Source organism: Sphaeramia orbicularis, chromosome 9 (assembly GCF_902148855.1).
Source record: "Sphaeramia orbicularis chromosome 9, fSphaOr1.1, whole genome shotgun sequence".
Classification (NCBI taxonomy): domain Eukaryota; kingdom Metazoa; phylum Chordata; class Actinopteri; order Kurtiformes; family Apogonidae; genus Sphaeramia; species Sphaeramia orbicularis.
Window position 1 is genome coordinate 33339238 of NC_043965.1, and position 18920 is coordinate 33358157.

General features: G+C 42.3%; 1 protein-coding gene across 3 annotated transcripts in view; it reads left to right on the forward strand.

Annotated features, from left to right (window-relative positions):
- The first annotated feature begins 284 nt into the window (after nucleotides 1-284).
- lmx1bb (LIM homeobox transcription factor 1, beta b) overlaps nucleotides 285-18920 on the forward strand; it is a 43266-nt gene continuing 24630 nt past the window's right edge. For 2 of the 3 annotated variants that reach the window (XM_030142534.1, XM_030142535.1), the window contains exons 1-2: nucleotides 285-956; nucleotides 1502-1688. In XM_030142534.1, coding sequence (XP_029998394.1) covers nucleotides 818-956; nucleotides 1502-1688 — 326 coding nt within the window. In that variant the 5' untranslated portion in view covers nucleotides 285-817. The remainder of the gene's footprint in view (nucleotides 957-1501; nucleotides 1689-18920) is intronic. The other variant, XM_030142536.1, reaches the window with a different exon arrangement.

Genomic DNA, 18920 nt, shown 5'->3' on the forward strand with positions numbered 1-18920 from the left:
TTATTATTATTATTATTATTATTATTATTATTATTATTATTATTATTATGGGTGGTGGTGGTGGTTGTTATGTTGTTGTTTAGAGTAAAGCCGGGCCTCTGCAAAATATCATTTTTCTTCGGTTGACTCTCCATGTGTGTTGTTATTGGACTGTGTGGAGTGCACTGGATTCTGCTCCAATCGCATCCCAATAGCAGTGAATGGGGATTGAAAAAAGTGTAGCCATGCATGCAGGAGTGGGAGGATCCACTGGCTTCATTCTCGATCTCAGACTTTTGCAGCGACAGGGGCACAACTAACCGTGTCTGTACTTCTAAAGAGTTACTGCCGGGACATCTCCACTCTCACTATCTTTGGATTTGTTTGTCACGTTTTTTTTTTTTTCTTCATCTTCTTCCACTTGTTTTTTTCTCCACCTCCTCTTTGGCGAAACTGTTTCTTTCCTGCAGAAATTCCCTTCTTTCTCCCCGTCGGCTTGAGGACGTGAAGATAAAGCTTCCTCAGTCCCAGTATTAACAGGTGACTGTTCAGAGAGTTTTCCACGTGTATTGTTTTGTTTATGCGTCTCTGACACTTGAGGGATTTCCATAACCGGCTTAGACTCATTCTAACTTTTAACCTGTAAACACCAGACGCGCCTTTTTTTTCTAGGCTATTTCTCCCTAAGTTGATTTTCTTTTTCTTTCCTCCTCCAAGCTGCAGGCTGTCTCACATACGGAACTCAAAAACGGTTTCAACAGGTTTCAAGTTCGTCGGCGGCTCTTCCTCCAGACTGCTTTTTTTTCTGGATTTTCTTGTCAAGTCTGATCGTATTCTTATGGATATTGCAACAGGTCTGGTGTCACTGGAGCGCCTCTCCGCGGGAGAACAGCCCGAGACGTGCATCATGCTGGACGGCATAAAAATTGAAGATCATCCCCTGCGATCGGGACAAGCCACACTCGGAGTCATGCTCGGTGAGTCTCTTTTTTTTTGGATTATTTTATTATTTGACTGTAAACCTCAGCAGATCACTCACAGGTCCAAACCCTGCTCTGTTATTCCTGTCTGGATGCCATTACCTTTTGCGTGCATGCCCACTGTTTTGTTTCCTGACACGTTTCTTAACCTCCGGCCGGCAGACAGCATGCAAAACCTCACCAAAGACGCATTAATGTGCGTAAAAACATGGCAAAACTAAACCAACATTGGCCACTTTAGCTTTATTTTTGACTAAATTGTCAAAGAAACGCATCTTGAAATACCCAGACACACCAAACGAGGATGTGTGATGCATTCTACAGGCCTTAGATGATGGGAAATCTCATATTTACGCATTTCTTAAAACTATTAATTTGTTGGAATTTACCTTTTAATCAAACAGTGTGTAGGTTTCAGCCAGTTTGGAACATTTTACCACACATGTTAAACGGTGTCCCAGGCCTAATGTGCTTTTGTTGTGTTGTGTTTTGTGTTTTTTTTCTGACGGGGCCTATCCTGTTCGGGTGTCTGCCGTTTCCAGGGACTGAATGTCATCATCCATCCGTGTGTGAAGGATGCCAGCGTCCCATCTCCGACCGCTTCTTGATGCGCGTCAACGATTCGTCATGGCACGAAGAGTGTTTGCAGTGCACCGTGTGTCAACAGCCTCTCACCACCAGCTGTTACTTCAGAGAAAGGAAACTTTACTGCAAACACGACTACCAACAGTAAGCACATTTCGGGGGATCCCATTTTCTTTCTTTCTTTCTTTTTTTTTTTTTTTTTTTTTTTTGGCATTTCTTTACATGCTTTGGTTTGTTTGTGCAGTGGCTGTCCTGCTATGGCTGACCTGCAGGCCCTTTAATGTCTCACTTATTGTGCAAAGAAAAGTCCTCTGGAAGAAAAAAAAAAATCATAAGAGTTTATATTTTAATTTTACCAACTTTAGAAAAAACAAATTGCAGTTAGAAATATGATAAACAATAGTTGGTACCTGTTGTCATTGCACAATTATTCTACCGTGTGTACAAGATTTGCATCAGATATCACAAATAGGAAATCAACCTTAGAAATACGTAGAATCAAATCATGTCCAAAACAAAGCAGAAAAGTATTTCAATAATCTGTAACATGGAAATATCCATAGTGCGTTCACTCTGGCTGCAGGACGCTTGCGTTATGTTATTGGTCATATATTATTTGTCACATGCTTGGCTTTGTTATTGTCACAGTGGCCCACGATATTTCCACATTTGTCTCGCCGGAACAATTTCATTTTTAACAAAAGACGTAATCCCACTCAGGCCCGAGAAAGCGCAGGCGGTGCAGTGTCGGTTTTTATTCCGTTCTCTGCAATATGTTCCCTGAACGCATCATAAGGTCTTTTTCCCCATCAACCGCTTTACACTCAGTCGAAACATTTAGCAAGTAATTTCTGTAGGTTTCTTTGTAAATCCTGAGCTACAGTGCATGCAGGGTAAAAAAAAAAAAAAAAATTCAGATCAGCTTGTCGACATTTATTTCTAAATCCGTTGCATCGATTTTCCTTAAATATGACATTATATCTTTATTTTGTATTTTTATATGATTATGTTTAGTTTTTGTAGTATTTTATTTTATTTATTGCATTTCACTATATGTGATTTTTTTTCTTTTTATTTTCTTTCCATGGCAATTACTTCACGTTATTATTAAATAAATCTGCACGTTTTACTCTGTAATACATTATGGTAAATTAAATAAGGCAAATTATAAAAATTACTCGGGCCATTTTCCTACGCGTGAATTATGCACATGAACACACTCACGGTGTTTAATGATATGAATAATTTTCAGATAAACTGTAGCAGAGTTTGGAAACATTTCAAAACTGTCGCACGATAACTGATGGGTGACGTATAATTATGTCATTATAGGATTAAATTCAGCTTTATAATTTATTATCATATCTGCCAAATTTATAGAATATATGAGGAAAAATACATTTTAAAATTTCCTTTTGCTAACATTTGCCTTTAAAAAAAATTATAATAAAACAAAAGAAGTCTAAAATTGTGCTTTTTATAAATTATTTTTCACAGCAAATATTCAGAACAGTATTTTTAAATTGCAAAAAAGGCCTAAAGCAGAAAGTACTTTAAATCAAATTGCATTTTTTATTTTTTCCTTTGCAAAAAAAAATGGAGGTAATGGCACCAATTAGTAAATTATGTTATTAAATTATCACATATAAGCTAAAAGTTGGCAGATGCATTGAGGCACATACTAGGGCAAGTAGCAGCAGTAACAGTGCTGAGGGTTACTGTTTGGCCTGTGAGGACCCTGGGGTGCCCTGTGTTTCTCGTTGCATGAGTGCTTTTCATGCTTGTCACTAAATTTTCAGCTTTTGTGTCTGGGCTTTTTAACAATCCTTCTTCGATTACCAGGACATTATGGCTCTCTGCTAGATACCTTGCAACCAACAAAGAGTTACATCTATTGCCATGCGTGCCATTCATCCAGCTTTGTGACAGGAGTGTAGGCCGCTGTTAACAATGGAAAATTCATAGCAGTAACTATGGGATACCAGAGTCACGGCGTCACGGCTCAGAGGTGGCTGGAAGCTGAGACAGTCCGGCAAAGAGCAGGATCTCTTTCTCATGCCTGTTTTACCACAGTTCACTTGTAGTTTGTTTTATTTATGTAGTGTGTGTAAAAAGAAACACTAGACACAGATATGGACGTATTTTACTTCCAAATAACATTCTTTCCTGACATTTAGATATGATTTTTCAGAGCCATATTTGGTGTAAAGCTCCCTTTTTCTTTACTACGTTTGGTATTGTGAATCGTGTGAGCTTGTTAGTCCGATCATCCCTGCCAAACACAACAACCTGCTGGGCACCGCTCTGCCCCCTCACACACTTCTTCATCACACGTTCCATCTTTTAATTCTTCACCCTCCTTCTCCCACTTTTTTTTTCCCCCACCCCTTATTCCCTCCCAGGTTAAAAACTAGCTGGAGGGTCCTTCCATCATGTAGACAGAAGTATCTCTCTCTCTCTTTTTTTTTTTTTTTGTTTATTTCATTTGCATTGATGGGATACTTAAAGATGTAATTGGCACCTTTTTGACTTTTATGACACCCATTTAAGATGCATTTGTCAGCCCACAAACTGCTTTGGGCTGTGAGGAGAGCTCCTAGCCTTACAGAGGTCTGCGTGCCTAATTACATTCCTACAGCAACTGATTCATTCCCCGTAATCAGCTCTCACTAGCTATAATAAATCAAGGAATTGGCAAGCAGTCTTTTTTCACACCTTTGGATCAGGTTTAAGTGCAGACAGGGGAAAACAATTGTGTACTGTGTTATTAAAACTCCCACCAACACAGTTTAACACACCTTGCTCCATATAGTGCAGTTATATAGTAACAAGATTGGATTTTATTAGCCTTTATCCCATATATTTTCCTCTTTTGTATGTCAAGCAGCTGACCAGTGTTAATCATTCCTGATTTGTATGGAGATTTGACAAAACATTGAGTGTAATTAAATAATAAATTGGGTGATTATTTTTAGGAGACAAAAGTATTACATGCAGATATATTTTCCCAAAAAAATTGACAAATATATGCGGTCATATTCTGGAGCAGGAGAAGGACTTTAGTGAGAATATTTCATGTGTGAGTTCGATAAAATGAGAGCAAACAGGCAGAGCTGTCACTTGAACGGGAGCCGTAGCCGTAGAGAAGGAACATGCTTGAACGAGACGGGCGGTATGTAAAAGGCAGAGTGGAATTACACCACCTTGAGAGAGTTTGTTGTGCCCTGGTGTTTGGAGGTCAATTATACATCATTAGAAAGAAGGAGATCCTTTCCCCAGAGGGATCTTTCCTCTAACCAAGCAGATGGTTTGAGAGGAGCCATGTAATAAGGCTATCACTTGACCGAAGTGTTGGACAACACCCCTGTAATGGACTGCCTTGTTAGAAACTGCCATGGGTTCCATCTACAAACATAACATTAACAAACTATATTATACACTATGCAGCCTACTTTTGGTCCTGCTGATGCATAAAACCTTGCATTCCACAGCGGATTTTTTCCACGCTCTATAAAGTTTTACTGTCTAGCAAAATGTTATTTTAGAATGTTTTATTTGTAACCTATCCAAATACATCAGCATGCCGAATTTTCCGAATTTTGTAATTCATGTGTTGTAAGCAAAATTAAATTCAGGTCACGGTAGTATGAGTAGTAGAAAAACACAGCAGTGATGAAGCCATAAAAGCAGAGCTCCCAGAACCTGTCTCACCTCCCATGCATGCTGGACGATCCCCCAGTGTGCTGAGAGGTGCTTTTTAGAACTGTTTGGAGTGCCCTCCTGTGAAATTGTTGTTTTTTAATTAGCTGTGCTTGGGACGCTGCAGCAGTGTGCTGGATAGATGCTGACGGCTGGGTTTCTGTGTTAGCTAACCAAGTGTGTGTTTTACTCACTATAGGACACTCCCGTGTGGCCTGGCACTTTGTGAACACTCATACATGCACATAAAAAAAGAAACAAATGAATGTGCTTTGCATTGTCAACCCAGCCGGGTACCTTTATACCCGTTTAATTAAAGACTGTCCACACTATTTCACAAAAAAAAACACCCGTGTAACTCTCATAGGCTGAACTGTGGGTGTATGTTCTAACTTCTAGCTATTTTGTTTTTCTGTAAATTCTCCCTAAAAAGGATACAAATGTGTTTTCAGCCACTGCTCTTCTGGATAAATAAAAGAGGACCTCTATAGAGAGACAAATCTAATGTTAGAAACACTAAGCTGGATAATATTGCTTCAGCTTGCTGGGATTTTTAGTGCTGGGCCAGGAGCTAGCTGAAGCTGGCCCCGTTCCTCTGTAAGGAAGTATTGGGTTTTATGTCAACATGGCCTGGCCTGTCCCAGCAGCGTACTAGGATGCATCATCTGTCATCTCATGCTTTGCTAACAGTTCCACTAACATATTTAGCCCCATTAAAGAACCTGTTGATAGTGATAGTGAGTAATATTTATGTGTATCACCAGCTACATCAGGGATTCTCCTTTTTTTGTCCTTTCCAGTTCTCCCAAATAGCTTCTTGAAGAGATAAATATTTGATTTAAACACATAATTTCACATGATACCCTGGATATGTAGTTAGTGCGGTTATAAATTTTACACCATCTTAATATGTAAACCGTCCAGTAGTGTTCTCTATATATATTGATTTTATTTATTTATTTATTTTGTGATGCTGCCAGTAAATCTTTGGTGATAGCCGCTGCGTTATTCAATCAGGTGATTTTCAAGCAGGTTTATTTTTGTAAAGGCATTTCCGCTGTGTGTTTTTCTGTAGGAATGAGTTGGTGCAGAGTGTGTGTCTGAGTGGGGGGGTTTGTGAGTATGTGTGTGTAGCAGCAGTTGGAACACAAAGCACTTTGCAGGACGCTATGGGAAGCCACAGAGGCTCAGCCACGGTAATGCCCATCACCACTTTAGAGGCCAGACTGGTGGCGAGGGATGTGGAAAGAGGTCTCTGTGGCTTTGTGTGGGGGAGCTGTAGTGCAGGGGAGGAGAAGGATCTGCAGAGGGATCTGCCTGGTGTGCTCACATTACACTGGATGATAGCAGAGGGGTGCAGAGGAACTCAAGCATGCAATTTGTTGGTAGCCACAATTTAACCTCATCTCCTAAAGCCGGCTGTTAGGCAGCCAGTGGGACATGTCAGTCAATCGGGAATGCTAATCAGTGACGGTGGAGAGAAAGCCTTCGGCTCGGGCAATGCAGTGATTTTCATTACTGGCTCCAAGTCCTCGGGCCTTCAGGTTTATTTTCACAGCATGACAACTCTTCATAACAAAAAGGAAGGCAACCACAAACCATTAAATGCAATTTACAAATTAGATTTTGGCTAAATCTGTGAAATACTGTAATAGGCTTGGCATTTTTAAAGTAGCCAGCAGAGAAATACACACACTCAGCAAATGTTTTCAGTTTCAATTTGCCAGATTACATGTTTAAGGATTGGCTGATACAGTTTTATTCAGTGGCAAAATTTTGGTCTTTTAAGATTATTAATTGCAATTTTCATTTGTGGTGTATAGACAGTGAAGTGTAACATTCACAGAATGAGTTTGTTGAGTCATTTTTAATTACTTCAGATCTGTTTGTTTCATTTTGCTTCTGTTTAAGCCACGTTAGTTTGGAAATAGCCCACACTTGTTCTCGAAACAGCCTGGTCGAACGTGCATGAGAAATTGAGACACGGACTCTGCTGCTGGCTCATAGTATCGCTGCTGGCCCCAACTGTGTATATGTGATCCCACTCTGGAATGTTTTTCCAACACGTAGGCTTTTCACAGATACACTAGAGAGGACTGGCATCATAGTGGCAAGTGCTGCATTCAGACTGTTGTGTGCCCAAGGCTTACTCTCACACTCACGCCACACATTCTAACTCTACATGGGAATGGGCAGAGCACTGTGTTTGTCTACATACACCCCAGGTTTTGTGAGGGTGTGGGCGCATGTGTATGTGTGTGTGTACACTTGCTTCCTTTCTCTGCTCCTTCCTTTCTTCCTTTGTCTTTAATCTTTGCTCATTCTACTTCTTTATACTCACCCTCGATTTTATTTTTCAACAAGGATACTTTATATTTTACCAGTTCATCTTACATGTTCCATGTCAAATTTGGTTGTTTGACTTTCAGCAGTATAGATATTTATACGGACAAAGCAAAACACATTTTTTGTCTTTTTTTCACTCTTAATCTTCATCAAATGAGATTAGCTTCCAAATACCGGTATTCCTGCCCAAAGTGACTGACAGAGATTTGCACTTTTATCATTAAGTGTGACACTAAGCTGGTCAGAGCTTTGTCTTGAATGGAGGGTCTGACGGAAACGGGGGCTCCTAATCCTTTTATTTGTGTCAGGCCCAGAAAGAGGGAAGAATGGGGCCGGGGTGGGATGGGGCCGCAGAATGCCACGGCCCTTAGTCCCCTCCAGACTCGGCCTCCACAGCCAAGTGAGCATGAGACTCTTCTTATGTGGTCTATGCACTCGAGCGGACGTGAACGCACACACACACACACACACACACACACACACAAACACACACACACAGTTGCACACATAGGGATGGTTGTGCATCACCACTACAGTATGTGCAAATGTTTGCACAAGCACATGCACACAAACATAAATAACATGTCATATGTACAAATACATATGTTCGCCTAGCTACATACACAATCAGAGTACCATCACACACTTACACATTTTTGTGTGTACCTGCACACAGCTGAGTATGTGTCTGTGTATGAGGTTGTGGATTGCAATAGCAGGAGGTTCAGTCTAGGATGAGATTAATAAAGTTTGCCGGTTCCCTGGTTGAGGTCCAACCCTGGCTTTTGTCTGCAGCTCACATCGGGTTGTGGGACTTCAGCTCCTTTGTGTGTGCACCCTTGTGGTAATCCATCTCCAGCGGGAGTCCCCTGGGGCACTTTATTTACTCATTCAACTGTTTGGAAGTCTGTTAGACTGCAGATCAGATGCAGTGAGACCAATGTGATTACTTTAACCAGCACTGCAGATTCCTACCCAGCATCTCCTCTCACCCTGAGCTGGTGTGCTCTGCAGGTGGGAGAAAAGGTCCGCTCCATCATCCTCCTCTGTCCAGCCTGTTTACTGGCCCACTTTGAGGGCCTATCCAATATTCTTGCAATCTGTTGTAAAAAATATTCTGCAGTCGGTATTGAACCTCCTGTGCCCACACAGTCCAGAGCTTATTTGATTCTTCCATCATCCTTTTTATCATCCTTGTGTACTTTCCTTTGTTATTTTCCCTCCAGCATTTCCAAAATACAAGTTATGCATATAGAGAGGGTTTCCAAAACTCAGAATCATAATTCAACACCATATCAAGTGTGGTGTCACAGTGTAAAAACTAACATCTCTGTTTTATTGCAAACAATGAGATGGATTTGGTTATCCATCCATCAACATAAACCCAGAGCTATGTATTTGGGGCTAACCCCTATGTTAAACCACTTCAGGCTGTCAGGCTCTCTGAATTTACTCTCCGTCTCTCCCCCTGGTGTGGCAGGGGAATATGGTTGAAATCAGCTGCCAGGACAGCATCTCGAGCAAAAGCTCCCTAAACTCACTCTTAGAACTGGCCGCTGATTGGTGATGGCTGTCTTGGCAAGAAAAATATCCCTGTATGAAAACAGTGCAGATTGAGTTTCTATTCGTCTGACTCACTCCCGTCCTCTCTGACCGGCCCCCCCACAGCAAGCCAGCATGATTTGTGCATGAGGTCCCGTGACCCATGGAAGCTTCAAAAAGCAGCAAGGGGAAATATTTGGATGATCCTGATGGGGGAGTAGAGATGTGGGAGGGAGGCAAAGATGGTGGGGGCTTGGTGAGAGCAGGGCTAACTGGTGTAAGGCGAGGCAGATGTGGAAGATCTGCAGTGCAGTGGTGGTGATGACAGGGGAGTGTGTGTGTGCAGAGTACAGAGAAGGTGACTCCCCATACTGGAGACTTAGCCCACTATCCAAGTACCCCCCAGGCACCTACCACCACCATCAGTGTCCTTAAGGAAAGCTACAACACAGACCCATAAAGAGATAGCAAACAGTAGAAGAAACTGTGCACTGGGGGTTGGAATGAGCTGCAACACAAGAGGCATTTTATCATCAGGTACCATGCCATGATACTGATCGTCTGTACCCCACCCCCCTGCTGTACACCCCCATCCCCTCTCTCCTCTCCCTTTACCTTTCCTCTGCTGGCTGCATATTAATATTTCCCAGAAAGCTGCTACAATACATCTTCTTGGGAAATTCCACGACTCTTGAATGCTGCAAAATGATCTGGTGTCTCTGAAAGGGATGGATAAGGGGATAAAACATAAACATTTTTCAAAATGTTTTTGGTGCATGTGTGATTTCATAGGGGTCTCTGGATGGAGATTTCTATTCGGTTGCCTTTATAAGAAAAATGTGTTGCTGCAGGTGAACGCTGAGTTGTTTGCACAATTCATCTAAATTTTGTCTTCTAGCATATCGTATTGTTTGATTCAACCTCATGGTTTCATAGCGCATTATTTATGCATGGAATCTGCCTCCAGGGCCAGTTCAATGGAAGCCCCATTGAACAGAAATAGCTATAGAAGACTGAGGCTTGATGCAAACCCAAACTCAGCGGTTAAAAAAGCAAAGCTGCGGTCTGAGGCAGCTCAATCAGTCTTTGGCTTCTATGCTTGTCGCTGCCTCCTCCTGAGAGTGAGTGGGTGAGTGGGCCTGCTGACCCCCTGAGTGTCTGTCTGCCTCACGTTGGCCCAGCAGGCCCTTCCACACGGGGGATCGCCATCCCAGCCCCAGGCTGAAGCTGTGCTCTGAAACCCAAGCTCCAGCGTTGTGTTGTGATCCCAGCTGGAGAGACAGCTCTGGCTCTGAGTGGAGCCCCCTCGCAGTGTGCAGCCAGGGTCATCGGTGGCCTCTGAACCCCCATCACTCCTCTATGCTTCTGCTCAGTACTGACTCAATACTCAGTATGACTATGTTATTTATTAACCCAGAGTCTAATAGTTCTTCTAAGGCTCTGTCTCACAACAAATATCAGAGAAATACGTTCTGTTGAGGTCATGTTATCAATAACATCTAGCTTGAGAGGTTAAGCTTTCCAAAATGTTAGCTCTGTCTGGACAATTTTCTAGATGAATGTTTCACATGACTTGTAATGTCACTAATAACACACTGTCAGTGAATATGCAGTGATCTGTTATGTCTGTGTTTGACAGTTTCACTCTCAAATGTTAATCTGTAAAGTAACCAGAAAATATGGTCTTAGGAAAAATGTCTCTCTGAGTGTTTGTGGTGTGACTATGTATTCATGTGTGTGTTTTTGCAGCATCTTACCACCGCATGTTTATCTCATGGTATCTTATAGGTTCCAGCTTTATTTTATGCAGTAGTGTTTCTGCATTCCTGTGTGAACGTGCTTGCATGTGTGTAGTCATATGTATGCTTGTACAGTGTACCCACTTGCATGTGTGTGTGTCTAGTGGGTCTGTCACTCAGCCAGGCCTTGGACATGCAGTTGGCAGGCGACGCAGTCTGTGGATTCTCCTCTTGGTCATGCTGCTGTGGAGGCAGAAAGCGGTGCGTGCCACCCAAACCACCAGTCAGCCCCCCCTCTATCATCATCAGCAGCCCTCTCCCTGCTCTCCTTGCTCTCCCTTCCTGGGCCCCAGTGCCTGGGCTGTGGCCTGTGGATGAGTGCTACATCCTGGCTGTCAGCACAGGGGTTAGCTGGGGATTGGCCTGCGGTGGAAGCGCAGTATCAGGCCCTGTCTGTCAGCTCCTCAGTTCCACTTCCTCCCGCCCCTCAGCGCAGGCTGCCGTCAGTGGCACAGTCGTACGCAGAGTCCTGCCGGAACGCTGAGCTGTGACTGACTCAGATATCTGGTTTGAAAATGAAACGAACGCTCTCAGAATAGGCATATTCATAACCATGCCAATGAAAAGGGGTTGTTTAAAACCCTTAAGTGCTCGGGTGTTGTGTTTTTTAAACAGACCGCGAAAGCTTTGACAGATGGTTTACTATTTCGCCCAGTATTTAATTTCAGGTACTTTTAACTGTCGCTGTCTAACTTCCGAGGAACGACCACTCACCCACAGCATGTATTTGCATACTGTTACATCTCCCTTGAGAGCTTTTTATTTTTTTTAACTGGAAAGACCCATTCCCATTTATCAGATTGATAAATGCTTGCCAAATGTCACTCAAGATATTTTATATATCTTGTGGGTCATGTATTTTGAGCCAAGTTTTGGATTTTGTGTGTACTTGGAGCCGTATCTTCACTGTCTGTGGATCACATTATCTGATACACACACAGGTATATACATGCTTACACACACATGGACACACATCTGTACTCCACATGGCCACAGACAGGCCTACACATGTCGAAGGATTTGCGACTATAATCAGATTAATTGGTCCATCTCTCCTTGGAAACATCACATATACACATGAAGGCCTCTGGTAGCTTTCAGCTGGATGCTGCTTACACTAACCAGAAGCCAGGCAGCAGGCGCAAGGTCAGCCGGGTCACAGCATGCTCTCTGGCATCAGCATCTCTTTATGGCTTACATGTACAGAAAATTATTACAGCACTTTCAGCCTCGTTCTGTCTGACAGGGAAGGAATTTCAGTCTGTTCCTCCTGAGGGTTCCCACTTATTTAAGCTGCACTTTCTTTTAGTTACATTTGACACAGAGAAACTTTTTTTTTTTTCTAAAACACAAACATGAAAGTTAGTATTGCTTGGCAGAAACGTCGTCCTCTTCAAAGTCAGTGCAAAACACGCTTGGCCTTTGCAACGAATATTATAAGTGCATTAACCATAATCCTTAATAACATTCTCCAAGCTGCATGCAGGTTTAGTGCCTGTGTGCCCTGTGTATGTTTTTCTTATTGCCCACAAATATGTCTATGCAAGGAACTATCTACACACATGCTGCCATTCATGATTTTATTATAGGTTTTTAGCTTTACCGCAACTTATACACAGGAGTAAGCAATGCATGCTGTCTCTGTGGTCAAAAAGTATAAACTCCTAATACCCACATTTACCATGTATTTAATTAATAATCATGTCTTGATGGCGACTTAAGTATTGTTTTATACAGTGTTGAGGGTAGTATCAATACCACACCAACTTCCACTTACATTAGGAGGGCACTTTAAAATTCAGGTTTGTTGGCTGCAGTTAACCACATCAGCTAATTCCAGATCTAGCTGTCAATAACATTAATAGTGAAACTAACTAAATTAACCTTCACATACTTCCTTGTTATTGTCTAAATGTTCTTACTGTCTGTGCTGCCTGAACCTCCCTCTGCTGGCACTTAAGAAAAGTGAACCAGGCCATAAAAACTTATTTGCAAATACAGTTTCACCCTGCTCTGTTTTTTTCACACATTCTGGCGCTAATAAGCTCTGACACACCCTAAACAACCAGCCGCTCAAAGAGTACATCTAGTGTGGAGCAGCGGGTTTGGTGTCCAGGGGAAGCCTGTGGTTCTGGAGCCAGAAAGGGAGTCGTGCCCTGCCATCCCACAGAGATGACAGGAAGATAAGAAAGAGAGGTGGCCTCTCCACACAAAAACATCCCACCAGGAACTAACCTAACCTGGGGGAGAGATGGAGGGCTTCAGGGCTCATGTCAAAATCTATCTTTACTAGAAGAAAATACACAGAAAAAACATTTATTGCTTATCAAAATGTCTTAAACAATGCTGACTAGCAAGTCTTTGTACACATATTTGTGTTGTCAGAGCTGTTCTTGCAGTATCACAAATTTCCATATCAACTTTATCCAACAACAACATGCATCTGTATGTCACAACTTTGGCTTTGTGACATGGCTTCTCCAAACCAACAGCCACAGAAATAAAGGGAGGGCTGGGGGCTAAGTGCAAGCGACAGACTCTTGGCAGAGACAGCCCCTGCAGTTATAACTTAGAAAACCGCTTATAGTTTGCAATATTTGAGAAGGCGAAGTGAAAAGGTAGCCATTTCTCCTAGACGATGCGTAATGAGGGAACCGTAGGGAAGGAGAAACAGCGAGAGGTTTCTAGAAGCGGCACTAACACAGGGATCAGCAGCATTAAAAGAGATTTACACCCCCAGCTCTTAAACAGTTTTCTTTTGCTCAATGGTTCCTCTTTTACAGATATTTCAAGGAAGTAATAAACTGCACTGACAAGCGTTCGAGTGGCTTTGAAACATCCCTCATGGGCAACAGAGCTCCATCACTTCTATCACTGTGCCTTAGCTCTGCAACATTATTTCTGTTGAAGTCAGTCTGTTTCTCTCCGTTAACAGCATTTGGTCTCCCCTGGATATTATGATCAGCTTGTTGTTGTTTATATCAAAGAAATGTTGCGTAACTAACTATAATCCATCAGGCATTATACTCTCCCCAAGGGTAAGTCAGTTCAGCATTTATCTAGTTGTGAGTGGTGCTTTTGCCGTGTGGTTTAGGACTACAGACTGTTTTTCCTGACGGTTAAGTTCTTTTGAAGCTGTCTGCATGGTCCAGAATGAGGCCCTGCACAGTGTAAGATGTCATACTCCCACTGTGCTGACCAACATGCGCTGTGGGCCTTGATGTGCCCATAACATTTAATGGTACTTTGGCAAATGGTAGTGGAAACTCTTACTTTGCCTAGCAATCACATTTCGTTCCCCTCTTTCAGGTTGCTTTTTTTTTTATTTACCATAATTATTCGTTTGCGTCTTTGATATGCTTAAGTATGAACTCGTGGCTGAGACACAGAATGGAAAGAATATGTATTATCTGCTAATTATTAAGATTAAGGGTGGGATAAATAAACCAGAACGAAAGGGAACATTTGTCTTGAGTAAAACATGGTTCCCTGTGTTCTGCACCCCGCAGCATGCATGTTTGTAGTCTCGCTGGGATAACAGAACATCACAGAGTGTCCCTTCGGATTCGGAGCTGGGACCTCTGGATTTGGAGCTGGTAAGGTCCCGAGGAGGAGGAGGAGGAGAGGGGGAGGTCATGCCGTGGCACGTTCGTGTCTCAGTGTGGGATGAGGAAACATCACGACCTCGCTCAGGTTCAAGAAGAAACAGCCTGCTTCTGATTAGTCACTCTGATCCACAGTGATAAACAATTCCTGTGGTCTCCTGCTCACAGAACATCGCTGGCAACAATCGAGTGTTCACGGGTGGTTTGTGTTTTTGTATATACATTCAGACAGGCAGTATGTGTCTGTGTTTGGTTGGAAAAAATTCTACAGATGAAAAAAAAACTTTCTAATCAATATTTTATCAGAAATGTGTTTATTTTCATATTTTATCTAGTTAGATATGGAGATCAGCTACACTTATTCAAACATAATGGCGTTAAATTGAATAATGCGATGTTCTTATGGTCTAGAATGACATCAGAATTGTAATTTGCAATCCAAAACACTAGGGTTTGTGGTGTTTTTATTAACATAGTAAGATAGTCACATGTTTCACCAGAGCAAATAAAAATGTATGCACAGTAGTTTAAAAGATTTCAGACAATGTGTTGTCCCCTTTGGCCTTGGAAAGGTAAACTTAGTAACTGGCAAATATATCTGTTGCTGCACTTCCGTGCAGATGCCTGGCATCAAGCCTCAGGGTGATAAAAATGTCTTCAGACGGTAAGTGTTTATGGTGAGGATCCATAAGGTTAGAAGGATCAAAGCTCTGTTGAAAGGACATTAAGCAAAGACACAGGAATAATAAACAAAATAACTAGTTAGTCATACAATCAGATTTATGACATCTTCAAACAATGTCAGGGAGAGTCAACCTTCTGTCATGCTGTTCTTTATTGCTGTGAAAAATAGCCTCAAGTCCTAAAAAATACAAAACACACACAAAATAGTAGGCCAGTCACGTAAGAAGAACAATAACTGTGAGGAAAGGAGTGGAGCTTTCAGATTTCACACTTTTTTTTGTGCATTTTATATTGATTGAAGACACAGATAAGATGACAAACTACATTTTACTTTTTCACTGAGATGAATATCTGGGTTTGTCAGTGAATTCTCAGCCCTCAGTCTGAACAAGAAAAAGCATTTTAGCAGCAGACAGGAGCCTTGTGTATGGCTCTTTGCTGACCCTCAACTTGGGTTTTCTCTGGTCCTCGTCGAGTAGGAATGGCTGATTGAGTTGACGGTTCATTCACAGAGGTCCTTGGACACCCTTAGCCTCAACCATTATCTTCAGGGCTAGATTAACCTGATGGTAAAGTTAATAAATATATGGAATTTCTATACATTGGAGGCACTCGATTATATATTTGTTTTGTTGCATGTTCCTTCTTAAATCAGATTGTAGGAGTCTTACGAAGACTAGCCACAGTGGTCAGAAATATTTTAGCAGTGAGGTTTTTGGTAGCTTCTACCTCCGTGGAGCCTGTAGGAGTTCAGGAGTAGAAGGGGGAGTGGTGTACCACCCGGGTCTGCTATTCCCGTACTGTCCAGTCATTTGCTTGAGGCTGCAGCTTTAAGTTGAAATTATTACTAGTGAGATAAGTATAGAGATAAGCTGGTCCTTACCTGTAAGATCTATGAGGTGTCTGGACACTGTGAGAGGTGCACCTGACCTGGAAATGAATGGTGTGAAGGTACAAGTGCAGCTCATGAACCTCCTTTTTCATCCGTCCTCTGTCTTGTGCGCACAACGCCCCAGATCATGACACAGATATTTCTTATTAAGGTCCAGACAGTTTAAAAAGATTTTATCTCGTATTTCAGCTCTTTGTATATTATAGCACTAAAGTTGTAGATATTATTGTTGTATTGAATTGTCATTTTGAAATCTGAACATTTAGTATCTTTAGCTCCAATGAATGCTGATGAAATTCCATCACAAAAATTTCCTTTCATTCAACTGATTTATGAACAAATACACAATTATGGAATTAGAGATTTTTCTCAGAAAAGAAAAGTGATTAGGTTGCTGCTTCACGAAGGTGTGTGGGAGAAGCATTCCTGGTGTTTGGTATGTTAATTCACAGCTCCAGGGCCTGCACCAGCCTTGGATTTTTTTGAAGTTTCTCTTCACTTTGCCTTCTCCAGTCAGATGAACTTGTGGCCTCTTACCATTTTTATTTATTAGACAATCCTTCACATGTACAAGATGATAAAGTTGACAAGTTACAGGCAATTGCAGCTTTGGCACTTTGAGAACAGCATTTTGTTGAGCACCTCAACAAATTTGAGCTTTAAATTTGATGACATTTACATGCCAAAGGAGTTTGCTCATTGGACGCCTGCCAAGTTGAGAAAAAAGAAGCCAGACCAGATCATTATGATCCTACAAACAGTGTTGATGTAAGTACTCACAGGATAATTTTTGTATTTACCTATCTCTTTCTTAATTCTTAAATCCCTTCAATCCTCCTGATTCATTCGTAAAATCTGCTGTGTGTGCTGCACATTTCTCCTGGTTCGCTACCTGGAACATTTCCTCACCCGTGCCAGTACTGCTTTTTTATTCTGCTCCAAAACTAAGAATCATTGTCAGGCAGCCAGCTTATGTCCAAAAAGGTCACCTGCTGTTATGATTGAAGTGAGCACTGGTGGTTTGACCCACTGCATGGAGAGTTATAGGTGGCTGGTCAGCTTGTCAGTCAGGTTGGGTGGTTTTTTAATCATTTCATCTTCGCTGGGGGGCTCTCCAGAGACCCCTGCAACGTTTAGCAGTCTGCAGCTCAGGACCCCGGGGCTCGTCTAAGCCCTGCCTGTATCCGAGCTGCCATTATTAGCTCTGCTCTCCAGAGCACGCCGCTCATCTCTCCCTCGAGAAGGAGGCTGAGAAATGAAGCATGCTGGCTGGGCGCGGCAGCGGAGGGCCAATAGCCCGACATGGAACAGTAATTACTCCATTGATATTCCTCACACAATAACACTGTCATCTCTCATTTGCATAACCTCGCTCAGTTCGCCACAACAGATGAATGCATATGATCTTGTCAAGAAGCTGCAGGAGTTTAGATGGCACATGAGTGGAGGGGTTTTTCACCTTCTTTTAGGTGCCAGTTTTGTTTCAAACAGACGGGATAAACTGGTTGATTATGATTAAATTGCCAGAGTGAAAAGGGAAACCACCTTTCTACTGTTCTGAGCATATAGAGCATGGTGGCTCAGCTATCTTTGTGATATTAGAAGAGAAACAACAAAATGAAGAGGGGAGGTTGTGGTGTATCGGGTTTGTAACAGTGCATGTTTGTGTACAAGTGTGAGTCTGCATGAGAGAATGAGAGAACGTCGGGGAGGAGGGGTGTCAGTGGATGTCATAGGGCCCTGTCTCAGTTCTTGCTTAATGGCCATTGGTCATAGGCTGTCTCCCCTTTATTTCTTTTGCTCTCCTGCTCTGTCCTCCCAGGTCTCCCACTGGAGCAGCGCCCTCAGGCACCGCATCATTTATTGCTGTCAGGAGTCACAGGGGAGAGGAGGGGGAGAGAGGGGGTATGCTGAAGAGAGGAGGTGGGGAGTGCAGGAGGAGGGGAGACAGGGAAGATGTGCTGCAGAGAGAAGCCAATGGAGGCGATGGGGAGAGGCAGGCATGCTAGACTGTCAAATCTCAGCCGTTGAATATTTAATGGAGCCTGGAGTGTTTATTTAGTTAGCCTGTCGATTTTTACCGCTCTGTCAATAGCGACTCCCGTGTAGCCTGCTGATGATCTTTAGTGTCTCTTCCCCCAGGAGAGGCCAGGCACTAAATGCAATTATGGATTTTCCTGCACCGCAATGTGTTTGATATTTTTACTGATCTAATTTGCAATCTGGTAGTTTATTGTTTGGCATTTTAGTGGCGCTCAAGTGGCGAGGCAAATTTGATTTCCCCTCATAATTCTTTATAACTTCATTAATGCTGTTAGCACATTGGCACAGATCTTAAATAAAGCTAGAGAATCATCCCATGGATGAATGCATTCCTCATTTTATTGTCTCCATGCCCCATTCTTTTTACTGATTCTGGTTCTAATTAAAAATCATCCTGGTGGTGTACTGTCTTTGTGAAATATGAAATCATAATCGGATTTGAATGGCTCCCTTCACAGAGGCATGCAAATCCAACCATACACCCAGAACTGTTGTGGAACTGAGTCAAAACAACTTTCTTTCAGTGGCATTCAGCATCTTCAGAGACAAATGAGGGTATTAACAACAGAGCAACAAAAGTAACACAGGCGAAACGGGGGTGATTGTCTCAGAGAGACAATGTGGTTCCACGTGTTTCTGTAGAGCCGTAGGATTTCTAGCACTATGACGGATGTGTTGGTTAGAGGGGCAGCATTAGCTGTAATGCTGTTAGCATGTAGCTGTGTGAGTGATGTGCTAGTTAGATGCCCAGCAGTAGAGCTAATGG